The sequence below is a fragment of the Engystomops pustulosus genome, chromosome 8 (assembly GCF_040894005.1).
Source record: "Engystomops pustulosus chromosome 8, aEngPut4.maternal, whole genome shotgun sequence".
Classification (NCBI taxonomy): domain Eukaryota; kingdom Metazoa; phylum Chordata; class Amphibia; order Anura; family Leptodactylidae; genus Engystomops; species Engystomops pustulosus.
The window spans coordinates 41,707,527-41,729,693 of NC_092418.1; the positions used below are offsets into that span (position 1 = coordinate 41,707,527).

The 22,167-nt window shown below is 44.1% G+C and overlaps 1 protein-coding gene and 1 long non-coding RNA gene across 2 annotated transcripts in view; one reads left to right on the forward strand and one right to left on the reverse strand.

Moving 5' to 3' along the window:
- METTL22 (methyltransferase 22, Kin17 lysine) overlaps nt 1-10,701 on the reverse strand; it is a 151,698-nt gene extending 140,997 nt beyond the window's left edge. Inside the window, exon 1 of the mRNA XM_072120770.1 lies at nt 10,569-10,701. Within this exon, the coding sequence (XP_071976871.1) occupies nt 10,569-10,640 (72 nt within the window). The 5' untranslated portion in view covers nt 10,641-10,701. The remainder of the gene's footprint in view (nt 1-10,568) is intronic.
- Nucleotides 10,543-19,912, forward strand: LOC140075192 (uncharacterized). The gene is made up of 3 exons (XR_011849369.1): nt 10,543-10,673; nt 18,891-19,053; nt 19,628-19,912. It is a non-coding gene; the product is annotated as an uncharacterized lncRNA (long non-coding RNA).
- Nucleotides 19,913-22,167: the final 2,255 nt, after the last annotated feature.

Sequence of the window (22,167 nt, forward strand, 5' to 3'; positions counted from 1 at the left end):
ATTTATTAGTTTATTTTTTTTACTTAATTTTTTTATTTTACTTGTGCCACTATGGAACATGAAAAAGCAATCATTCCATTGCTGGTGCATTATAATAACCTGCAATACTGATGTATTGCAGAGTAATATAACTGTCAGCCTACGCATTCGCTGACACACTGGGGCAGATTTACTTACCCGGTTCATTCGTGATCCAGCGGCGCGTTCTATGCGGTGGATTCGGGTCTTCCGGCGATTCACTAAAGCAGTTCCTCCGACGTTCACCAGGTGTCGCTACTGCGCTGAAGTCCGCCGGAGTTCACGATCCGTTGCTGGGTGCAGGTAAGCGCGTGTCCAGCGACATTTTTTCCGTCATGTGCACACCGGCGCCGATGCGCCACAATCTGATCTTGAGCGTCAAAAACCCGGGGCAATTCAGGGAAAATCGGCGCAAATCGGAAATATTCGGGTAACCGCCGTAAAAACGTGATTCAGGCCCTTAGTAAATGACCTCCAACGTCTGTAAGGTCCTAGCTGTGACAGGATCTTACAGTCTATGCTATAGACCCCAAGGTTGCCATAGGAATGTTCGGCATCCCCGAAAGCACTCTGGGGGTGCAGAATGGGCAGGGAATCTCCCTGCAGGCATTTGAATGCCGCAGGTGTTACAATGGGATGTCAGCTGACACCCCATGTTTTCCAATGCCAATTCAGCTCTGGTAATAGTATGTCATGGAACGTTAACGAGTTAGCTGGAAATGCAGAGGCAATCGGGCAGAACCACACCTCTGGGGAAGATGGGTGCGGGGAGGGAAGTATGGAGGTGCAGAGTGAGGGGGCAGCTAGTTGGGTAACATGTAGAAGGTGGGGTAGAGGGAAGAGTTGTAGGGAGTCTAGTCCTGATCTGGTGCACCCCAATAAGTTTGCCAGGATGGCGGATGAGGGGGATATCAGCTCTGGGGTAGCAATGCTGCAGCAAGACGTGGCCTCTAGCAACCAGGGGACCGTCTGCTCCAGTAAGATGGGTAATGGGAGCACAGGCAAGGTCAGACAGGTGCTGGTAGTGGGAGATTCGATTATTAGGGGAACACACAGGGCAATCTGTCACAAAGACCGTGCATACCGAACAGTGTGTTGTTTGCCGGGTGCTCGGGTTCGGCATGTTGCGGATCGGGTTGACGGATTACTGGGAGGGGCTAGTGAGGAACCAGCGGTCATGGTCCACATTGGCACTAATGACAAAGTAAGAGGTAGGTGGAAGGTCCTTAAATGATTTCAGGGATTTAGGCCATAAGCTCAGGGCAAGGACCTCAAAGGTAATTTTCTCCGAAATACTGCCTGTACCACGTGCCACACCAGAAAGGCAGCGGGAGATCAGGGAGGTAAATAAGTGGCTCAAAAGTTGGTGTAGGAAGGAGGGTTTTGGGTTCATGGAGAACTGGGCTGACTTTTGTCGGCTACAGGCTCTACAGTAGGGATGGGCTGCACCTCAATGGGGAGGGTGCAGCTGTTTGGGGGGAAAAAATGGCTAGAAGGTTGGAGGAGTGTTTAAACTAGAGACCTGGGGGGAGGGCAAGTACACTTGTGCAGGGCAAATAGACAGTGTAGATAGAGAGCTGGGAAGAGTCATAGTCCATGGGGGAGGAAGGGGGGCTGGAATGAGATTGGGGAATAAGGACAAAAGGAATACGGACAGGGAAAATAAAGTATGTATACAAATGCCAGAAGGCTCACAAACAAAATGGAGGAACTGGAACTCTTGATGTTGGAGCGGAAATATGATATAGTGGGTATCAGCGAGACATGGCTGGACAGTAGCTATGAGCTATAGCTATGACTGGGCTGTTACTATAGATGGTTATAGTCTTTTTAGAAAGGATCGTATAAATAAAAAAGGTGGAGGGGTTTGTTTATATGTGAATTCTTGCCTCAAGCCTGTCTTGCGAGATGACATCAGTAACGCAAATGCAAATGTGGAGTCCCTATGGGTTGAGATAAGAGGAGGGAAAAATAATACAATATTACTAGGGCTTTGTTATAAGGCTCCAAATATAATGGAGGCAGCAGAGGAAATGCTGATAAGTGAAATGGATGCGGCTTCAAAGCAAGGTGAAGTACTTATCATGGGGGACTTCAATTACCCAGATATTGACTGGGGGCAGAAACCTGCAGGTCCTTCAAAGGCGGCTGGTTCTTGTCAACAACAAAAGACAATTACCTGTCGCAACTAGTCCTGGAGCCAACAAGAGGGGGGGGGGGGGCACTGCTGGACCTTATCCTTACCAACCGACCTGATATCAAAACTACAGTTTGGGGGGAACCTGGGTAATAGTGATCATAATATCATTGATTTTGTATTACGCTTTACTAGGAGCGTTAGGGAAGGGGCAATCAACTCTCTAAACTTCAGGAGGGCATATTTTCAGCAACTAAGGGAAGACCTTAAAGGCATAGACTGGGATAATGTTCTCAAAGACAAAAGCCCCCCCCAAAAATGGGACTTTTTCTCATATATTCTGAAAAAGTCCTGTGAGAAACACATACCTTATGGGAAAAAGCATAAAAAGGAACAAAAAAGCCTATGTGGCTAACTAGTCTTGTAAGGAAAGCAATAAGCGAGAAAGAGAAGGCGTTTAAGGTGCTAAAACCTGAAGGTAGCGATGAGGCATTACAGGATTATGGAGAGAAAAATAAATCCTGTAAAAAGCAGATAAAGGCCGCAAAAATAGAGAGAGAAATATTGCCAGGGAGAGCAAAAATAATCCCAAATTATTTTTCAAGTATATAAATGATAAGAAACTAAAAACAGAGAGTGTGCGTCCCCTTAGAAATAACATGGGGGTCATGGTGGAAGGAGATGAGGAAAGGGCCAATCTACTGAATGTCGCCTTCTCAACTGTCTTTACCCAGGAAAATCCCCTGATGGAAGACACTAAGATAGATAAATCACCGGGGCCACATGGCATACACCCCGGGTTCTGCATGAATTATGTACGGTGATAGACAGACCGTTATTTTTAATATTTGAAGATTCACTGAGGACTGGTTATGTTCCACAGTACTGGCGCATAGCAAATGTGGTACCAATATACAAAAAAGGATCAAATAGCGATCCTGGAAACTACAGACCCGTGAGTCTAACTGCTGTGGTGGGGAAAATATTTGAGGGGTTTGTTAGAGATGCTATCCTGGAGTATCTCACTGTGCACAACCTTATAACCCAGCGTCAGCATGGGTTTATGAGAGATCGGTCCTGTCAGACTAATCTGATTGGTTTCTACGAGGAGGTAAGTTCAAGACTGGATTTGGAAGACGCTGTGGATGTTGTATATCTGGACTTTTCAAAGGCATTTGACACCGTGCCACATAAAAGGTTGGTATATAAAATGAGACTGCTGGGAATAGGAGAAAATCTGTTTATTTAGGTAATTGGCTTAGTGATAGAAAACAGAGGGTGGTCATTAATGGCACATTCTCAGATTGGGTTGATGTTACTAGTGGAGTGCCACAGGGGTCAGTATTGGGGCCACTTCTTAATATTTTTATTAATGACCTTGTAGTGGGTTTACACAGTCAAGTTTCAATATTTGCAGATGATACTAAGCTGTGTAAAGTAATACTGAGGTCGATAGTTTAGCATTACAGAGGGATTTGTGGAAGCTTGAGGAGTGGGCAGAGAAATGGTTGATGAGATAAATGTAAAGTTATGCACTTGGGCCAAGGAAACAAAAAGTATAATTATGTTCTAAATGTTCAATTACTTAGTAAAACTGGAGCTGAAAAGGATTTGGGGGTATTGCTGGATGGTAAACTTAATTTTAGTGACCAGAGCCAGGCGGCTGCTGCTAAAGCAAATAAAATTACGGGATGTATCAAGAGAGGAATAGATTCTCATGATAAAGACATAGTTTTGCCCTTATACAAATCCCTGGTCAGACCACACATGAAATATTGTGTACAGTTTTGGGCACCAGTGTATAAAAAGTATATAGTAGAGCTGGAACGGGTGCAGAGGAGAGCAACCAGGATTATTAGGGGAATGGGGGAACTAGAATACACTGACAGATTAAAAAAATTTGGGATTATTCAGTTTAGAAAAAAGACGACTGAGGGGAGACCTCATTACAATGTACAAATACCTGAACGGACAGTACAAGGATCTCTCCAAAGATCTTTTTATACCTCGGCCTGTGACCAGGACAAGGGGGCATCCTCTACGCCTACAGGAGAGGCGATTTTACCATCAACATAGACAAAGGTTCTTTACTGTAAGAGCAGTGGAACTCTCTGCCGCAGGAGGTTGTTATGGCAGACTCTATGTACATGTTCAAGAGAGGCCTGGATACCTTTCTGGAGAGCAAAATTATCACGGGTTATGGGGATAAAACATTTATTTCATTCTTAAAGGTTGGACTTGATGGACTTGCGTCTTTTTCCAGCCTTATATACTATGATAATGAAAATTTCCCCAAATGTAACAAGCAAAGATTGACGGGGTTACTCCTACCTCTATGTGGTGCCAGGAACAGTTGAAGAGTACACTTACTGGCTGCATTTATTTTTCTGACCTTCCTCCTCCCTGCAGTCTTAGTCTAAATACAAATGAATGTACATTTTGTACATACTCGAGTATAATCCGATCCGAGTATAAGCCAAGGACCCTAATTTTACCAAAAAAAAAATACCCCTGTAGCATACAGGCAGCCAGCCCCCATGTAGCATACAGGCAGCCAGCCCCCATGTAGCATACAGGCAGCCAGCCCCCATGTAGCATACAGGCAGCCAGCCCCCATGTAGTATACAGGCAGCCTGCCCAGCACTTAAAAATAATAAACTTATATACTCACTTCGGTCTTCTGTAACAGCCGGCAGAGACGCGGTCATGCCCTCTGCCGGCAGGCGGATACTATGACACGGCTGCTGCTTACGTCATAGTATGCGCCGGCTGGCAGATAACATGGCCGCGTCTATGCTGGCTGAAGACAGAAGAGGAGCCGCAGGGAAGACAGAAGAGGACCCGCGCCGACATGGGGGAGCCGCACTCAGCATCTAGGGCCGCCGGAGTGCAAGTATAGAAGTTTATTTTTTTATTGACTCGAGGTGAGGTTTTTTAGCACATTTTTTCTGCTGAAAAACTTGGCTTATACATGGGTATATACTGTATGTTCTTTTTCAGCTCCATACATAACAGAGCAGTAAACTAGCTTTAGCCTTTCCCTCTAAACATTCTCCAGGTGTTTTATTTTCAGACCCTTTGCCTCTTGTCTCCCTCTCCTCCCTTTCAGTCTTACAAAGCAAAAATAAAAATCCATGACATCTCTTATTTCTACTTTACTGCTACTGTTCCACCTGTCATTCTACACCTGTATGCGGCCATGCATACATATTGAGTGGACATTGCCTTAAGCAGTGTTCATATTATAACACATATGTCTTGGTTTTTAAAGTCACTTGCAATGCTCTTAGTAACAGAGGTCATAGAAAATTTTTCTTTTTTTAATTAGTTGGACATTATTGGCAGATTCCATCTGAGCAAGACTTCATGCATATGACTGTGTGCTGTTTGCAGACCGTGTGCCATTGTTAACAGCCCTAAGCCACACATCCCGCCGATGTCCATTAGAAATGCCCGCCACAAATTCGGGTAAGAATAGCACAATGCACCATGCCGCACTGAACATAAGTGAGTTTGGTCTGAGAAACTTGCTCTGTGTGCTTGCAGATCTTCATTTACTGCACCGGACTGACATATTAAGTATTTGACCCCTTACAGACGTGTGACGTAATAATACGTCAAGCAAAGTGGCTGCGGGTGAATGTAGAAGGTTCACGGGCTGAGCCCTCTCTACAGCCGGTAATTCATTGCAAACACTTACCATTAACATCCACAATCTGTGCTAGCACCGATGGGGGGTGTTAGCCTGTCCATCGCCGCCGGCGGCCTCAAAAGGCCTCCATCTTTGCGAAGATTGTCAGACGTCATCGAGGGGCGATGATTGGCTGCCATTACAGATCTTCTTCTGAAGACCCGAGGCTGTCTCATTTTAACCCATTCATTACAATGTATGATTTGCACATTGTAATGAATGAGGAGGAAATTTCCCATATACTGCCATAATGTATGGTGTAGTATGGCAGTATATGGTAGGATATACTTTCTTTAGAAAAGAAAGTAAAAATCATAAACACAGTGGGGCTCATTTACTAAGGGTCCGAACGCCGCACTTTCTTTGAGTTTCCCGAATATTTCCGTTTTGCGCCGAATTGCCCTGGGATTTTGGCACACGCCATCTGATTGTGGCGCATCGGCGCCGGCTTTCACGTGATAGAAATTGGGGCGTGGCCGTCGGACAACCTGACGGTTTGAGAAAAACAACGGAATTTAAAAAACGATTTGTGTCGCACGATCAAGCACTCATATGCATTGGGAAGAAGAAAGTGAACTCCGGCGGACCTCAACGCAGCAGCAACACCTGCTGAATATCAGGCGCACGACCGTAGTGAATCCCGGCAGACCCAAATCCTCGCCGGACAACGCGCTATGGGATCGCGACTGGACCGGGTAAGTAAATGTGCCCCATTATAACGTTTTTTCACTGTGTTTAACCCCGTAACGGAAATAGCGCCCTTAAAAAAAGTGATCAAAAGGCCGTACAGTCCTAAGTATAGAAGCATTAAAATAAGTCATCAAAAGTTGCAAAAAATGACACCACCCACAGCTCCATACGGCGAAGTACAAAAAAGTTATTAGAGCCAGAAGATAGCAAAATCAAAAAAATAAAAAAATTGTACAGGAGGATTTAATTTTTGTATGAAAACATTATAAAAACGATACAAATAGCTACCTATACAAATTGCTATCCCTGTGATTGCACTGACCCAAAGACATGTAATTTGGGGCGCACAATGAAATCCGTAAAATCCAAGCCCACAAGAAAACAAATTTCACTGTTTTAAAAAATTAAAATTTCCCGCTTCCCAGTACACAGCATGGAATATTAAATACAGTCATTATGAAGTGCAATTTGTTAAGCAGAAAATAAGCCATTACACAGCTCTTTACATAGAAAAATGAAAAAGTTATAGATTTTTTAATTTGGGGAGTAAGTGAAAACGGGCCTCGTTTCAGAGGGGATATAGGAACCTGTCACCAGGTACCTCATTTTCACTAAAGACAGGTTACAAAAGCCCATTACAGTTGCATTTCAAATATGCCTTTCTGCTTTCTCTAAGCATTTGGATTACAATATAATTGTGTGTTGTAACTTACCTTGCACCCTGACAGAATCATCTGTGTGGTCCTACGGGTTGGGCTTTGGATTTGAATAATTTCAAACAACACCAGGTGACTTGAGTCTGTGCTGCAGACTGCTCAGCTCTTGGCCCCCACCTCTGTGCTCCTGTACAGGTCCTCCCTTTACCACTGATGTCAGCTACCAGGCTGTAAGCTCTGTGAAGGAGCAGGAGGGAGAAGCTGTACAGGAGCACAAAGGTGGAGGCCAAGAGTTGAGCAGTCTGCAGCACAAACAATTCAAAACCCAACCCCTAGGACTTCAAAGAGGATTCTGTCAGGATGCAAGGTAGGCTATAACACACAATTATATTGTAATTCAAGTGCTCAAAGAAGCCAGGAAGGCATATTTGCAATGCAGCTGTAATAGGCTTTTGCAACCTGTCTTTAGTGAAAATGAGGTCCATGGTGACAGGTTTCCTTTAAGGGCTCATAAACAACCTTGTGCTCTGGTCGTCGTTCACGGACTGTACTCTACACAGACACAATGCCGCAGCTGGAACACTGTGTATCACAGCTATAAATTATACAAGGAGTCACAGGGTCCCTGGGGAACCACAGGGCCGTACTGTAATCATGAGCACAGTTCAGAGCTCTTCTGAGGTGATGCGGCAGTCATATCTCACTATGAGGCTTGGAGCCCTGTCTTCAATCAGTGAAACATGGCCAGCACCCAAGTCTGTGATCCCAAACCAACCACGGTCATGTGCTTTAGCCCTAAGACCCCATTCACCTGTGTGTATTCAAATGATAAAATACAAACTATACGACAGCTGCAATTCCGAGCCTGAACACAGACACAGAAACTGGCGTTACAGTCACATTGCTGGGAATATATGTGGGCCTGGAGCCCTGTATATGATCATAGTATGGAGTTATAATCCCCAGGGGGACAGTGGCTCATAATAGCATATATGACCGCCAAGCTGGAAGCTCGGTTCCATGGCTTATTTTATGGAATCAAAATGTGAGGTGTCTAATGATGATATAATGACCCTGGGATTTCCAATATGGTATAACAGCCCTGTATACAATGTACAGTTCGGCGCACGGCGACCTACGGGAGCGGTACGGTGCAGCATAGGTGTGGCACTGTACCGCTCATTACCCTGTGAAAAGTTAAGACATGTCCTATCTTTTCGCGGCACACGGCGACGTGCGCCATATATCCCTATGGAGTGGGGCGGGGCATGCTACGGTACGGCGGGCAACTGCAGTGTGAATCCAGCCTAAGATAGTCTTGGGTACAGTCGCACGTGACTCATTTGTGCCGTGGCTGCACTATACCCATCGCGACAAATTTCTGCACATAAAGGGGTGTTCTGATGCACAGTCGGACTGCGTGCCACATTTAACATGCTGAGTCCGACAGAAGTGTGTTGCATGCCCCACGTTAAATGTGCACCAGACTCATCCAGAACGGGCGCCACAATTCCTGAATCTGGAGCACCCTACACACGACACAGGCATACTGCACATAGTGTCGTTAGCCCTGTTTTTAGTAAATGTGCCCCATAATCTTCATGTTGTTAGTTACGAAAATGGAGCACATTAACAGTTATACATCCACAAATACACTGCTCGAAAAAAAATAAAGGGGACACTTAAATAATACATTCTAGATCTAAATGAATGAAATATTCTCATTGAATACTTTGTTCTGTACACAGTTTAATGTGCTGACAACAAAATCACAAAAAATCATCAATGGAATTCAAATTTATTAACCCATGGAGGCCTGGATTTGGATTGACCCACAAAATTAAAGTGTACAGGCTGCTCCAACTTTGATGAAACGTCCTTAAAGGAAACCTACCACTTGAAGTGGCAGGTTTCAGAAGAAAACACCGGGCACCAGCTCAAGGTGAGCTGGTGCCGGAGCTTATTTTTGTTAGTGTTTTAAACCGCGGTTTAAAACACTTTTTAAACTGTATAGCCGGCGCAGGGAGGTACGCGCTCGGCGCTTACCATGTGCGTGATCGTGCGCGCGGCTACATAGGAAGTGAAGGAGAGCCGCACGCATGGTAAGCGCCGAGCGCGTACCTCCCTGCGCCGGCTATACAGTTTAAAAAGTGTTTTAAGCCGCGATACCGCGGTTTAAAACACTAACAAAAATAAGCTCCGACACCAGCTCACCCTGAGCTGGTGCTCGGTGTTTTCTTCTGAAACCTGCCACTTCAAGTGGTAGGTTTCCTTTAAGTCAAGTCAAAATGAGGCTCAGTATTGTGTGTGGCCCAGTATTTGTGACATGATGTCCTGGTGCCAGCATTCATTGTGGCGGGTAAAGTGGGTGCCATGGCAGGATATGCACAGGGGGCCTGGGGTCTAGGTGAGTCCCCAGTGATTAGGGTTTGCGGTCCTGGTGGGGGATGCCTGCTGTAGGTAGCCATAATAAAAGACGCAATACTGGCTGGGGCTACTGGAGAATCTGCGCTGTAGAAGGATCTGCACACAGTGACAAATCTGAGGGATTTGTATAGTGCCCACGGCATGACGACAGGCATGTGGAGGCAGTAGTGCTGGAAGCATCAGGTGGCAATGGTCTGGCACAATGCCACGGGTGGAGCTGGGGACCTCGATGGTGAAAGAGCCTCGCACATGGTGCCGCTCTTGCTGAGCCCACCTTGATGGCGGCAGGAGCAATAGGTAGTTTTGTGGCGCAATGCCACGGGTGGAGTTTGGCAGTGTCAACGCTACGTCCATAATGCAGATGTGCAGATGTGGTGAAGGGAGGATGTAGGCCGCCCCCTGTAATACTTCGGTGCAGGTTGTGGTCGTGGGGAGGGCTGTGGTTCATCAAGCAGGATCGTCAGGGTCATGCAGCCAGATCCCAATCAGGGACCTGACCAAACCAATAGAAAATTGATCTCCTGCTTATAGGAGGGCAGCATCCACTGTATAAAGGGGGAAGGGGGGTTAATCTTTTAGGGAAGGGTCTTCTGAAAGGGGTGGTCTACTGGAGAGGTACCGTTTGTGTATGGAAACTGTCAAAAAATGTAAATTCTTATTTTTTGTGCACTCTCTTCACGGAGATGCATTTTCACATTTAAAACTAGAGTGTACAGCACAGCAGCGCCTACACTGTATGCATAATAATGTAGAGTATATATATATATATATATATATATATATATATAGCACGTATTCCCTATACGTACAGGCTAGATATACAATGACTACTTGTCACACTTCCCACACAGTACAGCACGTCCCTGCAGCTCCTGCACACTACGTGCACACAGACGCCGCGCCCCACAACTCCGCCATGCAGCAAGGGGTTAATGCGGGCTGCACTCACCCGAACCGCCGGCCACCGGGAGGAGAGCCCCGGCACACGCTGTGCGGGCCCGGTGCGCTCTGATGACGTCATCGCGACGGAGTGCAGCCTGGAGAACCGTACATGGTAGAGGCTATTTATAGTGGAGCTGCCGCCATCTCTAGGAGGAGGGGAGAGAGGAGAGGAATTGTTACAGGATTGAATATTAGAGACTGGAGATGACTCCATGTTATATCTGTGGGGGATTACACAAAGAATTTACTACTCGCAGCTGACACTCACATTCATGAAACAGATGTGGCAGCAGATTTGCACCTGCATTACCACAATTCTGTCCACACCCGGTTATTATCCTGTACTGTTTATATGTCAGTTATGGTAAAGGGTAAGAAGAACATAAAGATCCTGCATAATTACTATGCCCTAACCCGCAACCTTTACCCCACCGGGCCCTGGTGTCACACCAAGTGCAATACTCATCTAATGCCCCTTAGTTGGTGCTACATAATATTTTTCCATATATTATCCCCATGCTCGGCGCTCCTGCCCTGTATAATGCCACCTTGTATTTATTTTCATTCCTCAACTTATAATACTCAACCTCCCACCTTATGGACTAAAGCAGTGATGGGGCACCTTGGAGACAGAGTGCCAAAACTACAACCAAAATCCACTTATTTACCGTGAAGTGCCAACATGGCATTTTTAGCAGTAACTTATAGCTACCTGTTCTTCCACATCTTTCAATCCTATCGGCTCCCTGAGGCAACCAATACAGTTGAAAGAAGGAGGGAAAATTCAGACTCTCATTGTACAGTCATGGCCATAAGTTTTGAGAATGACACAAATATTATATTTTCACATGATCTGTTGCCCTATGGTTTTTATGTGTGTTTGTCAGATGTTTTTATCACATACAGAAATACAAGTGCAATCATATTATGAGTAACAAAAGCTTTTATTGACAGAATGAGTTAATGGTTAATGCAGCAAGTCAATATTTGCAGTGTTGTCCCTTCTTCTTCAGGACCTCTGCAATTCTCCCTGGCAGCTCTCAATCAACTTCTGGACCAAATCCTGACTGATAGCCGTCCATTCTTGCACAATCAATGCTTGCATTTTGTCACAATTTGTTGGTTTTTGTTTGGCCACCCGTCTCTTGATGATTGACCACAAGTTCTCAATGGGATAAAGATCTGGGGAGTTTCCAGGCCATGGACCCAAAATCTCTGTGTTTTGTTCCATGAGCCATTTAGTTATCACCTTTGCTTTATGGCAAGGTGCTCCATCATGCTGGAAAAGGCATTGTTCATCACCAAACTGCTCTTGGACGTTTGGAGAAGTTGCTCTTGGAGGACATTCTGGTACCATTCTTTATTCATGGATGTGTTTTTAGGCAAGACTGTGAGAGAGACGATTCCCTTGGCTTAGAAGCCGCCCCACACATAAATGGTTGCAGGATACTCTACAGTTGGCATGAGACAAGACTGGTGGTATCGCTCACCTTGTCATCTCCCAACAAGCTGTTTTCCAGATGTTCCAAACAATCGGAAAGGGGATTCATCAGAGAAAATGACTTTCCCCCAGTCCTCAGCAGTCCACTCCCTGTACCTTTTGCAGAATATCAGTCTGTCCCTGATGTTTTTTCTGGAGAAAAGTGGCTTCTTTGCTGTTCTCCTTGACACCAGGCCTTGCTCCAAGAGACTCCCGCCTCACAGTGCGTGCAGATGCACTCACACCTGCCTGCTGCCATTCCTGAGCAAGCTCTGCACTGCTGGTAGCCCGATCCCGAAGCTGAAATACTTTTAAGAGATGGTCCTGGCACTTGGTCCTTCTTGGGCGCCCAGGAGCCTTTTTGACAACAATGGAACCTCTCTTCTTAACCCCTAGGCGCACCACGACGTTATACTACGTCCCCGGGGCTAGATGCTTAGTGCACCGGGACGTAGTATAACGTCCAGCTTCTGGGACCGGCTCACGAACGGAGCCGGTACCAGAAGCAGCGGCTGTCAGCTGTCTATCACAGCTGACACCGTGCTGTAACACCCGCGATCGGAGTCGACTCCGATCGCGGGTGTTAACCCCTTACACGCCGCGGTGAAGCATGACCGCGGTGTGTAAGGGTGTTCCTGCTGTGGATCGGATCCCCCGTGCCGCTTACCGGGGGATCCGATCCTCTACCGGGCAGCTCCGAGGACTGGCATGTGCCCCGGAGCTGCCCGGTCTCCATGGCAGCCAGATCCCTTCCGGGTCTGACTGCAAACTGTCTGAGCATGCGCAAGCTTGCTCAGACAGTTTACACTGCTCTACAATAAAATAGTATTGTAGAGCAGTGTATTGGACTTAAACCAGTGATCAGAGCATCACTGGTTTAAGTTCAAGTATGTATAAGTAAAAAAATGCAAAAACAGTTAACACTACACATTATAATAAATAAAAAATAAATACATAAAATATAAGCCCCTAAAATGTCACTTTCCCATGAAAAAACTTAATAAAGTATAAAAAACATAAAAACACAAAAACAAAACGCATATTTGGTATTGCCGCGTCCGCAACAATCTGCATAATAAAACAGAATTGTTACTGGACCCGCACGGTAAACGCCGGAGGAAAAAAACGCAAAAAACGTTCCGAAAAAAGATAATTTTTAATTAATACCCTATAAAAAATGCTCTAAAAAGTGATTTAAAAAATTTTATGCACTCTAAAATAACTGTTCTCGCAAAAAATAAGTCCCTAACAAGATTTGTCAGCCAAAAAATAAAAAAGTTATGCATATAAAAAGATGGTGATGCTAAAATGAATAAGATTTTCTCCAAATTAGTTTTTATTCAGTACAATTGAATAAAATACACAAAACCCCCACATATTTGGTATCCCTGCGTCCGTAACAATCTGTATAATAAAACAGAATCGTTATTAGATCCGCAAAGTGAACCCCGTAAAAATCAACCTAAAAAAACTCTCTCTGAAAAAGATGATTTTTTATTAATGCCCTTTAAAAATGCTCTAAAAAAAGTGATTTTAAAAAGTTACGCAATCTAAAATAAGACCACTAAAAAGAGCAATCATTCTCGCATAAAATAAGCCCTTAAACAGATTTGTGAGGTGAAAAATAAAAAAGTTATACATATGAAAGACGGTGATGCTAAAATTAACAACAATTTTGCCAAATTACTTTTTATTCAGTAAAAATGGTAAAAAATTAAAAATATATATAAATGAAGTATTTTCATAATCGTGGCGACCCATAGAATAAAAATAATATACTATTTTTATGGTATGGTTAACGGCCAAAAAAAAAAACACATAAAAATTTTCCTAAAAATTGATGATTTTCATTTCCTCCACCAACAAAGAGTTAATTAAATCTCACCAATTAGCTATAGAGGCTCCAAAATTATGTATTAGAAAAGTGCATCTCATGTGGCAAAAGAAATAAGCCCCTATAGGTCCTCATTAAAAAAAAGAAAAAAATTATAGCCTGTACAATGTGACATAGCAAATCTGATCTGGATGGCGCCTCCTTCCCTTCTATGCCCGGCCGTGCGCCCATACAGCAGGTTACCAGCACATATGGGGTATCCGTGTACTCGAGAGAAATTGGGTATCAAACTTTGTGGAGCCTTTTTTCATTTAATCCATTTTAAATGTTTAATTTTCCACCCAAAATGAGTGTAATGTGAAAAAATATTACAATTTGCAGACTCCACCTCCGTTTTGTTTTAACCCCTATAAAACACGTAAAGGGTTAACAAACTTCTTAAAAGTAGTTTTTCATACGTTGAGGGGTGTAGTTTCCACAATGGGGTAATTTATGAGTCTCACTATTATTTAGGCCTCTCAGTGTCAATTAGAAGTTGAGCAGGTCCATCTAAGTACGGGTTTTGGCGATTTTACAAAAAATGTGAAAAATGCCACCCAAATTCTGAGCCTCATAACATTCTAGTAAAATATGTGGAATCTTAAAAAACCATGCCAACATAAAGCAGACATTTGGGAACTGTAAGTTATGAATTTATTTGGGTGCTTTGACTATCTGCATCAAAAGTAGAGAATTTAGAATGTTGAAAACAAAGAATTTTTCAAAATTTTTGCCAAATTTTGTTTTTTTTCATAACTAAACGCAAAAGATTTCATCCAAATTTTTAAACTAATTTGAAGTACAATGTGTCACGAGAAAACAATCTCAAAATCCCCTGGATATCTCATAGCGTTCCAAAGCTATAACCACTTATAGTGACACAGGCCAGATTTGAAAAATGGGGCCGCGTCCTTTAGGCCAAAAAAGGCTGAGTCCCCTAGGGGTTAAATTCCTTGATGATGCGATTTTTTACATGAGGTGCAATCTTTCTAGCTGCGATACTCTTCCCTGTTAGGCCAGTTTTGTGCAGTGCAATTATGACTGCACATGGTTCTTTAGAGATAACCATGGTTAACAGAAGAGAAACAATGGTGCCAAGCACCAGCCTCCTTTTAAAGTGTCCAGTGGTGTGATTCTTACTTAATCATGACATATTGATCTCCAGCTCTGTCCTCATCAGCACCCGCACCTGTGTTACTGGAGCAATCACTAAAATGATGTTAGCTGCTCCTTTTAAGGCAGGCCTGCAATTAAGTTCAAATGTGTTTTGGGGGAAAAAGTTCATTTTCTAGGCAAATACTGACTTTGCAATTAATTGCTGTTAAGCTGATCACTCTTTATAACATTCTGGAGTATGTGCAAATTGCCATTATAAAACCTGATGCAGTAGACTTTGTAAAAATTAACATTTGTATCATTCTCAAAACATATGGCCATGACTGTAGCTTTTCTCCAGGGTCTCTCTGTACAGGAAGAATGGTGGGTCCAGCAGGAGGACCTCCAAAGATAATGCAGCTCTGTCCACACCTTCTCACTTTTCCTGCAGTTCCAAACAGACAATGGGGGTCATTTACTTAGGGCCCAATTCGCGTTTTTGCGACGGGTTAACCAAATTTTTCCGATGTGCGCCGATTTTCCCTGTATTTCCCCCGGATTTCGACGCACTTCCAGCCGGAAGCTCCTATCCGACACCATCTCCCAGCGCTTACAATGCTGAGAGATAGGGACGGATGGGAGAAGCCAGCCACAGTGCCGGCCGGAAGCTCCCTGTGCATGACTTCTGTGCTTCTGTAAACAGACGGGCATGGATAAGACGAACCTCGGGCTTATTTTTAAATAGTCCGCTCCAGGCCAGTCCAAATTATTAACAAACCTTGATAACCCCTTTAATATAATATATTATTTTATATATAATACCCTCTCTTTAATTGTTCTCCCTTTACATTTGTTCCCCCAGTTTTATTATTCTCGCCGAACCTATAATGTCCAAGCTTTCTGTACTCCTTCGACCCTCCCATCTCCCCGTCATATTGTGGCCTCCTGCCCTCTAGACTCATCATATTGTGCCCCCACCATCTCTCCCTCATGATGTAGCCCCTGTCCTCCATCACCCTCATATTTTGACCCCCTATCTTTCCCTCATATTAAGGCCCCCTCCCCTCATATTGTGGCCTCCTGTCCTCACCTCATTTTAAAGGGCAACTACCACCCCGATTCTACCTATAAAGGTAGAACGGGAGGTAGGGGGATGAATGGGACGTGAGGATAGCCCTTTTTTGGGCTAATCCTCACGTCCTGGCTATCTTTTAGAAAACTTTAATGCAGGCATACGTAAATTTTTTTATGCGGCTACTGGGGCGTGGAGTAGCCGGACATGAGGCTACAAGTCGCGGCTACTCCACGCCCCAGTAGCCACGTTACTCCGCCTACCATTTAATTTTCGTCTCGCAGCCTTCTGCGCATGCTCAGTAGCTCCAGCCCCAGAGCTACGGCCGCGCACCTGAAGGCCTGGGGACTAGGCCCGGGGCCTATGATGAGGGCGCGCAGCTATGAGGTGCTGCGCGCCGAAGATTAAATGGTAGGCGGAGTAAAGAGGCTACTGGGGCGTGGAGTAGCCGCGATGGTAGCCTCATGTCCGGCTACTCCACGCCCAAGTAGCCGCATAAAAAAATTTACATATGCCTGCATTGAAGTTTTCTAAGAGATAGCAGGGACGTGAGGATTAGCCCCAAAAAAAAGGCTATCCTCACGTTCCATTCATCCACCTACCACCCGTTCTACCTTTATAGGTAGAATTGGGGTGGTAGGTTCCCTTTAAGTTCCCTTTCCTCATATCATGGCCTGTCCTTTCTCATATTGTTGCCTTACCCCTCATAATTGTGAGCTCCGGTCTTTGAATTGTGGCCCCCTCCCCTCTCTTATATTGTGGCCCTTTATCCTGATATTGCGGCCCCTGTCCTCTCTCATATTGTTGCCCCTTATCCTCATATTGTGGCCACTGTCCTCTCTCATATTGCGGCCCACTTCTCTCATATTTTGTCTGCATGACCTCTTTCTTATTATGGCCCTCTCTCATATTGTTGCCCGCTCTTCTCATATTGTGGATCCCAAATCTCATATTTTGTCCCCCTCCTTTATCACCATCATATTGTGTCCCTCTATCTTCATTCCCTCTCATTTTGTGGATACTGTTCTCCCCTCATATTGTGCCCCCCTGTCCTCCCTCATATTGTTGCTCCACTCCTCATATTGGGGCCCCCTGTCTTTGTATTGTGGCAATTTCCCCTCATATTGTGGCCCCCTCTCTCGCATATTGTGGCCCCCTATCCTCATATTGTGTCTTCCCCTCTCCTCATATTGTGTCCCCCTCCGTTCATGTTGTGGCCTCCTCTTGTCCTCCCCTGTTCCTGGGTATTAGACAAAAAAACTTTGCTACTTACCTTTTTCTCATTGCTCCTTTTCTCCTGGGCTCTAAGGTGACAGGGGAGCGGGGCCATCCAGGGGAGGAGCTACCACCACAGATCTATGCTGTAGAGCAGAGTGTGATGTGCGGAGGCAGCAGAGGCTGATCCCGCCTCCTGGTCTCAGCTCTGCACTCCAGTGTGGCTACCTCTCCCCCTTTCTTTTTGTATGATTTAAAAAAAAAAACATTCCTCCACCACCGTCCTACTTCCTGTTAATATAGAGGCTGCTGTGGGGGCACCATTACTATATTGGGATGGAAGCACTGTTGCTATGTAGGCTACTGTTTAGTAAAATTGGAGCATAAAAGATGCAATTAGCAAAAAATTTTAAATGCCGGCAACACGGATTTCTTTGGTGGGAGGAGTTAGGGAGGAGGAAGCCTCCCATAAGACTGTGTGGTCTGGGGTCACATGATCACAGGCAAGCCAGAAGAAGCGCATACCGCAAGAAATGGCCATCGCTGTTTTTGCTGTGCACTGCATGTATCACTCGCCTCTCTTTGCACTCCTGTTCTGCCACCGTTCCACGCATTGAAGCCAACCTCTGTTTGTATATTGAGGCCATTGATTAAGTCCCGACCACAGCCAGCACGTTTGCTACAGCAATATTTTCAGAATTTATCAGCTCCCAAGTTGTGGTCAGGACGGCACCGCTAGCCTCTGTATATAAACAGAGATCAGCAGAGGCAGGTGGCGCGATTGCTGAACAGATGAATACATGCTCTTTATTATTTTTTAAGGCCTCCCCCAAGCCATATATAAAATATTTTTTGCTTCAACAAACCCTTTGAGTTTGAGCTCTATAATTTTAACCTTGGGTGATCGGATCATAGAATCCATAGACGTGTGTGAACCCATGAAAATACATGGGGCCTCGTACACCTGGGCCCCTCTGTGTAGTGCTGATCCCCCCCAACCCGCACTCACCTCTCCACACTACTGCTCCCGTCCCGGCTAGGCTATTTGCACATACCCGCTCCCTAGGGCACATGTGCCGGCACTCGTAGATTTAAAGGGCCAGCGCACCGCTGATTGGTACTGGCGCTTCTGGGTTTCCCCCTGCCACAGCAAGACTATTCCGCTTTGCGGCGGGCTCTGGTGAAGACTGTTTGCCACTTAGATTCCGGTCCCGGGTGTGGGCTAGTACCATCTCCCATGGTGGTTCAGAGGGTCCACTGATCCCGAGTCCTGACAGTGTGATTGTAGCCTATCTTCCAACCAACATTCCACATCATGTGCAAATAACCTAAGCCATCCAAAAACAAATTTGCTAAATAACACAGATTATTTTAAAAAGCCAGATAAATGCCTTTATTCTGTTACATCCCTTAATTAAAATAAAAATAATAAGTGAGTTCATGGGGTGCTTGTTTAATTCTTATGTCAGACATAGGGGATAATGTACTTATTTTAATTACCGTATGTAATTAACATTGTGTTTGTAATAAGGCCCAGCATGGCCTGTGTACATAATTACTTGTATTGTTTCCACTCTTTCCTTTTATTTTCCAGTTGCACAGACTTTAGGGATTTCAATATCCGTCAGCTCAATCCATTGAAATGCCAAATATAAACTGACAGCCCTAGTTGAAAGAGAACACATCTGACGTGGTTCTTTGGCATACACTAATATAATTGTGCAATCTGCAGAACTGCTGTGAGCAAACAATTCTCGGTGAGGTTTGAACGGTTGTGGACCGCAGCGTCTGCATTAGAAGTTTTTCTTATATGCTTATTTCCTGCAGATGTGTATATATTATGTTTTCATATTCACGTTTCCATATATCTACATTTTTTAAAGAACATTGCTATTTACTCAGTGTCTTATTGGTGCCATGTCTATAGAGGCACATGGAAATACGTTAATATACTGTATCTATAGATCTATAGACATATATGACATTTTCATCAATCTTTTCTACTGTGTGTGATATGAAATAGAATATTGATAAAACAAACAAAACATTGATTGAAGAAAGATAACAAATTACTATCTTTTCACCAAAATTGGTGATAACTTGCTGACTTGTTGAAATTCGACAAATGGGATATGTACCAAACTTCAAAAAGGGTGCTTGTTTTTTTTTTTTTTTTTGTTTCAATGTAGTCCATGTTAGTAAGGCATGACACTGCTTTAGTTAGGGCTAGGGCCAGTGAAGATAACCATGTACGCTGCCTGGTTTCTGTATTTTTTGCAGTCTATATTATGATAAATTGAATGATAACCTACCACTTTATTCATATGACAGAAACAGAACACCATACTTGGATCAATGAGGGTCCCATGGACTCAAACCCTGTTTAGATAGTTATTACCTTTCTATTGGAAATTCATTTCCATTTTGGTCAAACCCCTTTAAAGGTAAGGATCTGGTCTGTTTTTGTAAGTATTTTATATATGGGGTCATTCTCTATAGTGGATTATAATATGGGCTTTTGCGTGACCGTCCAGAGCCCAGGACCCTATGGCCACACAAATTGCCCACCAGAATGATGGATCTAAGGAGAGCTATATGGCATTTTCATCCATTTAATAAGAGGATCATTTGTGTATTTAATAACTCAAGACTGGTTGGGTCCCACAGTCTTTGTACAGCCCGGGTCATGGTAGTCTTAGCCTTAAAGGACACCTGTCATCAGGTCTGTGTCCCTAGTCCTGTCACCTCTACCTGCTGGAGCAGCTCACAAGGATCCCATCCCAGCCTTTATCTAGTTATTTCATACATTATTCATTGTAAAATCATCTATTTTTTATCATGTAAATGAGGCTGGTCACATGGTCAGAGGCAGTGATGTCACCCCTGTTACCCCTCCCCTCTCCTCCCCCTGCTCATGTCTGTGTGTAATGTATAGTAAAGCATGGCTAGTGTGTGTGCTGCATCTGCTGACATGCTGCATCCTCCTAATATACAGGTGAGAGACACAGACATCAGCTACACATGAATCTGACATGTTCTGCTGTAACATGGCTGCAGCCTGGAGCTGCTGTATCTCTCCTAAACACACAGACATGCACACACAGGCTGCAGGGGGCGTGGCCACCAGCACCAGGAAGCACATCATTATACAGCCTCACATCATTATACAGGCTGTCAGTCAAGCACTGGGGGTGTGGCTGTGCCTCCCACTCATGAAAAGGCTGGACAGCTTGAATATGCTAATGCTTCATTGGACATTTCACAGGTCATTTGCATACAGCTTTAGGACCTCATTGCTTAGGTTTACAGGCATATAGAGGGACAATGAAGGGATAGAGGCAATGCTCTCTAATGGCAGTTTATGAAAATATATTTAGTTTAGGGGGGTTATTTTGCATGACGGGTTCTCTTTAATCCAGCACTGGTCACACACCATACCCTGGCCCCATGGTACTCAGCATCTAAATTAATGGAGAAGCAGGGTCACAGGAACTCCAACCTCTCTAACATGCTAAAAATCAACAAATGCCCTTCATTTCTTATAAGCAAATACCATCAATTGTTTCTATAATAGTAGGCAGTCATACATAAGTCACAACTAAAGAACTGCTCCTGCCTCCTGAAGGGAAAAAAATAACTTTTATTGGGTTAACAATTCTAATATAGAAGCATTTGAGACAATGGGGCACTTTTACTTACCCGGTCACTGGAGTTCACAGAAAGTGCATTGTCCGTCTATAGTGCAGTGTGCGGCTATTAACTAAGATTGTGCGCCGGAAATCATGAATAGGTCGTTTCCCCCGCGCTGGCTCGACAGAGTTCACCATATTTTTGGTGATGCAGCTTTAGCGTAGGGCATGCGAATATTAAATACTGCGCTCAGTCTGTATCAATCAAACCACCCGATGACACGGCCCTTAATTTGTGTCGCATGGAAGCCAGCACAGCTGCGGCACAAAAGGATTGCGTGCAACACTTATTAAATACCTGCCGTTTTAGCATAGAAGAACGTGAACAGTCTGACTAAAGTGCAGTGCACGACCCTTAGTAAATGAGCCCCATTGTCTCAGATAAGATTATGTAACTAACAAACGCATGGAATATGAAAAAAGAGACTGGACTGTTCAACCCACTACTAAATCAGTTTTGAAAATCCAAAACCACAGTGCATTTGTATGTCGTAAAAATTTTTTTACAAAACTAGGAAGAATGTTTATATTTTTTCTAAAAAGAGCATGCGAAAAGTAGAGTTGCCTATAGGAGCTATTTAGATTTCAGGTTTATATTTTCAAAGAAATAATAATAATTCTTTATTTATATAGAGCTTGCCAAATCAGTCCCTACCCATATGGGGCTCAGAATCTAAACAACCTACCAGTATGTTTTGGAGTGTGGGAGGAAATCCATGCAAACACGGAGAGAACATGCAAACTCTTTGCAGATGTTGACCTGGGTGGGACTTGAACCCAGGACCCAAGCGCTGCAAGGCAAAATGCTATGGACTCAGCCATGCGACCTGACTTGTTGCCAAGGACAGCTTCTCACGTTTTCCTTTTCAGTAGTTTTGATAGATTTCCCTCGGCTCAATTTTATCCTTAAAGAAATAAGTTGCTAAAAAAGATCAAATTGTGAAAATATAGAAATATTTGTATCTCCAAATTGTTATTGTTCACATGATCGTATTGATGAAAGCAAACGCTACAAAAAGAGAGCATGATAGTCTGCCACCAGCTCTGTTAGATATAAACCCTGTAACAGGATATTTTGTCCCCCTCCTAGGATCGCCCATTGATTGACCTTCACCATGCTTTTGGGTGAGTGTACATTATGTATGCGGATTTGCTGAAGCCGGAAGGTACCTCTTGTCTTCA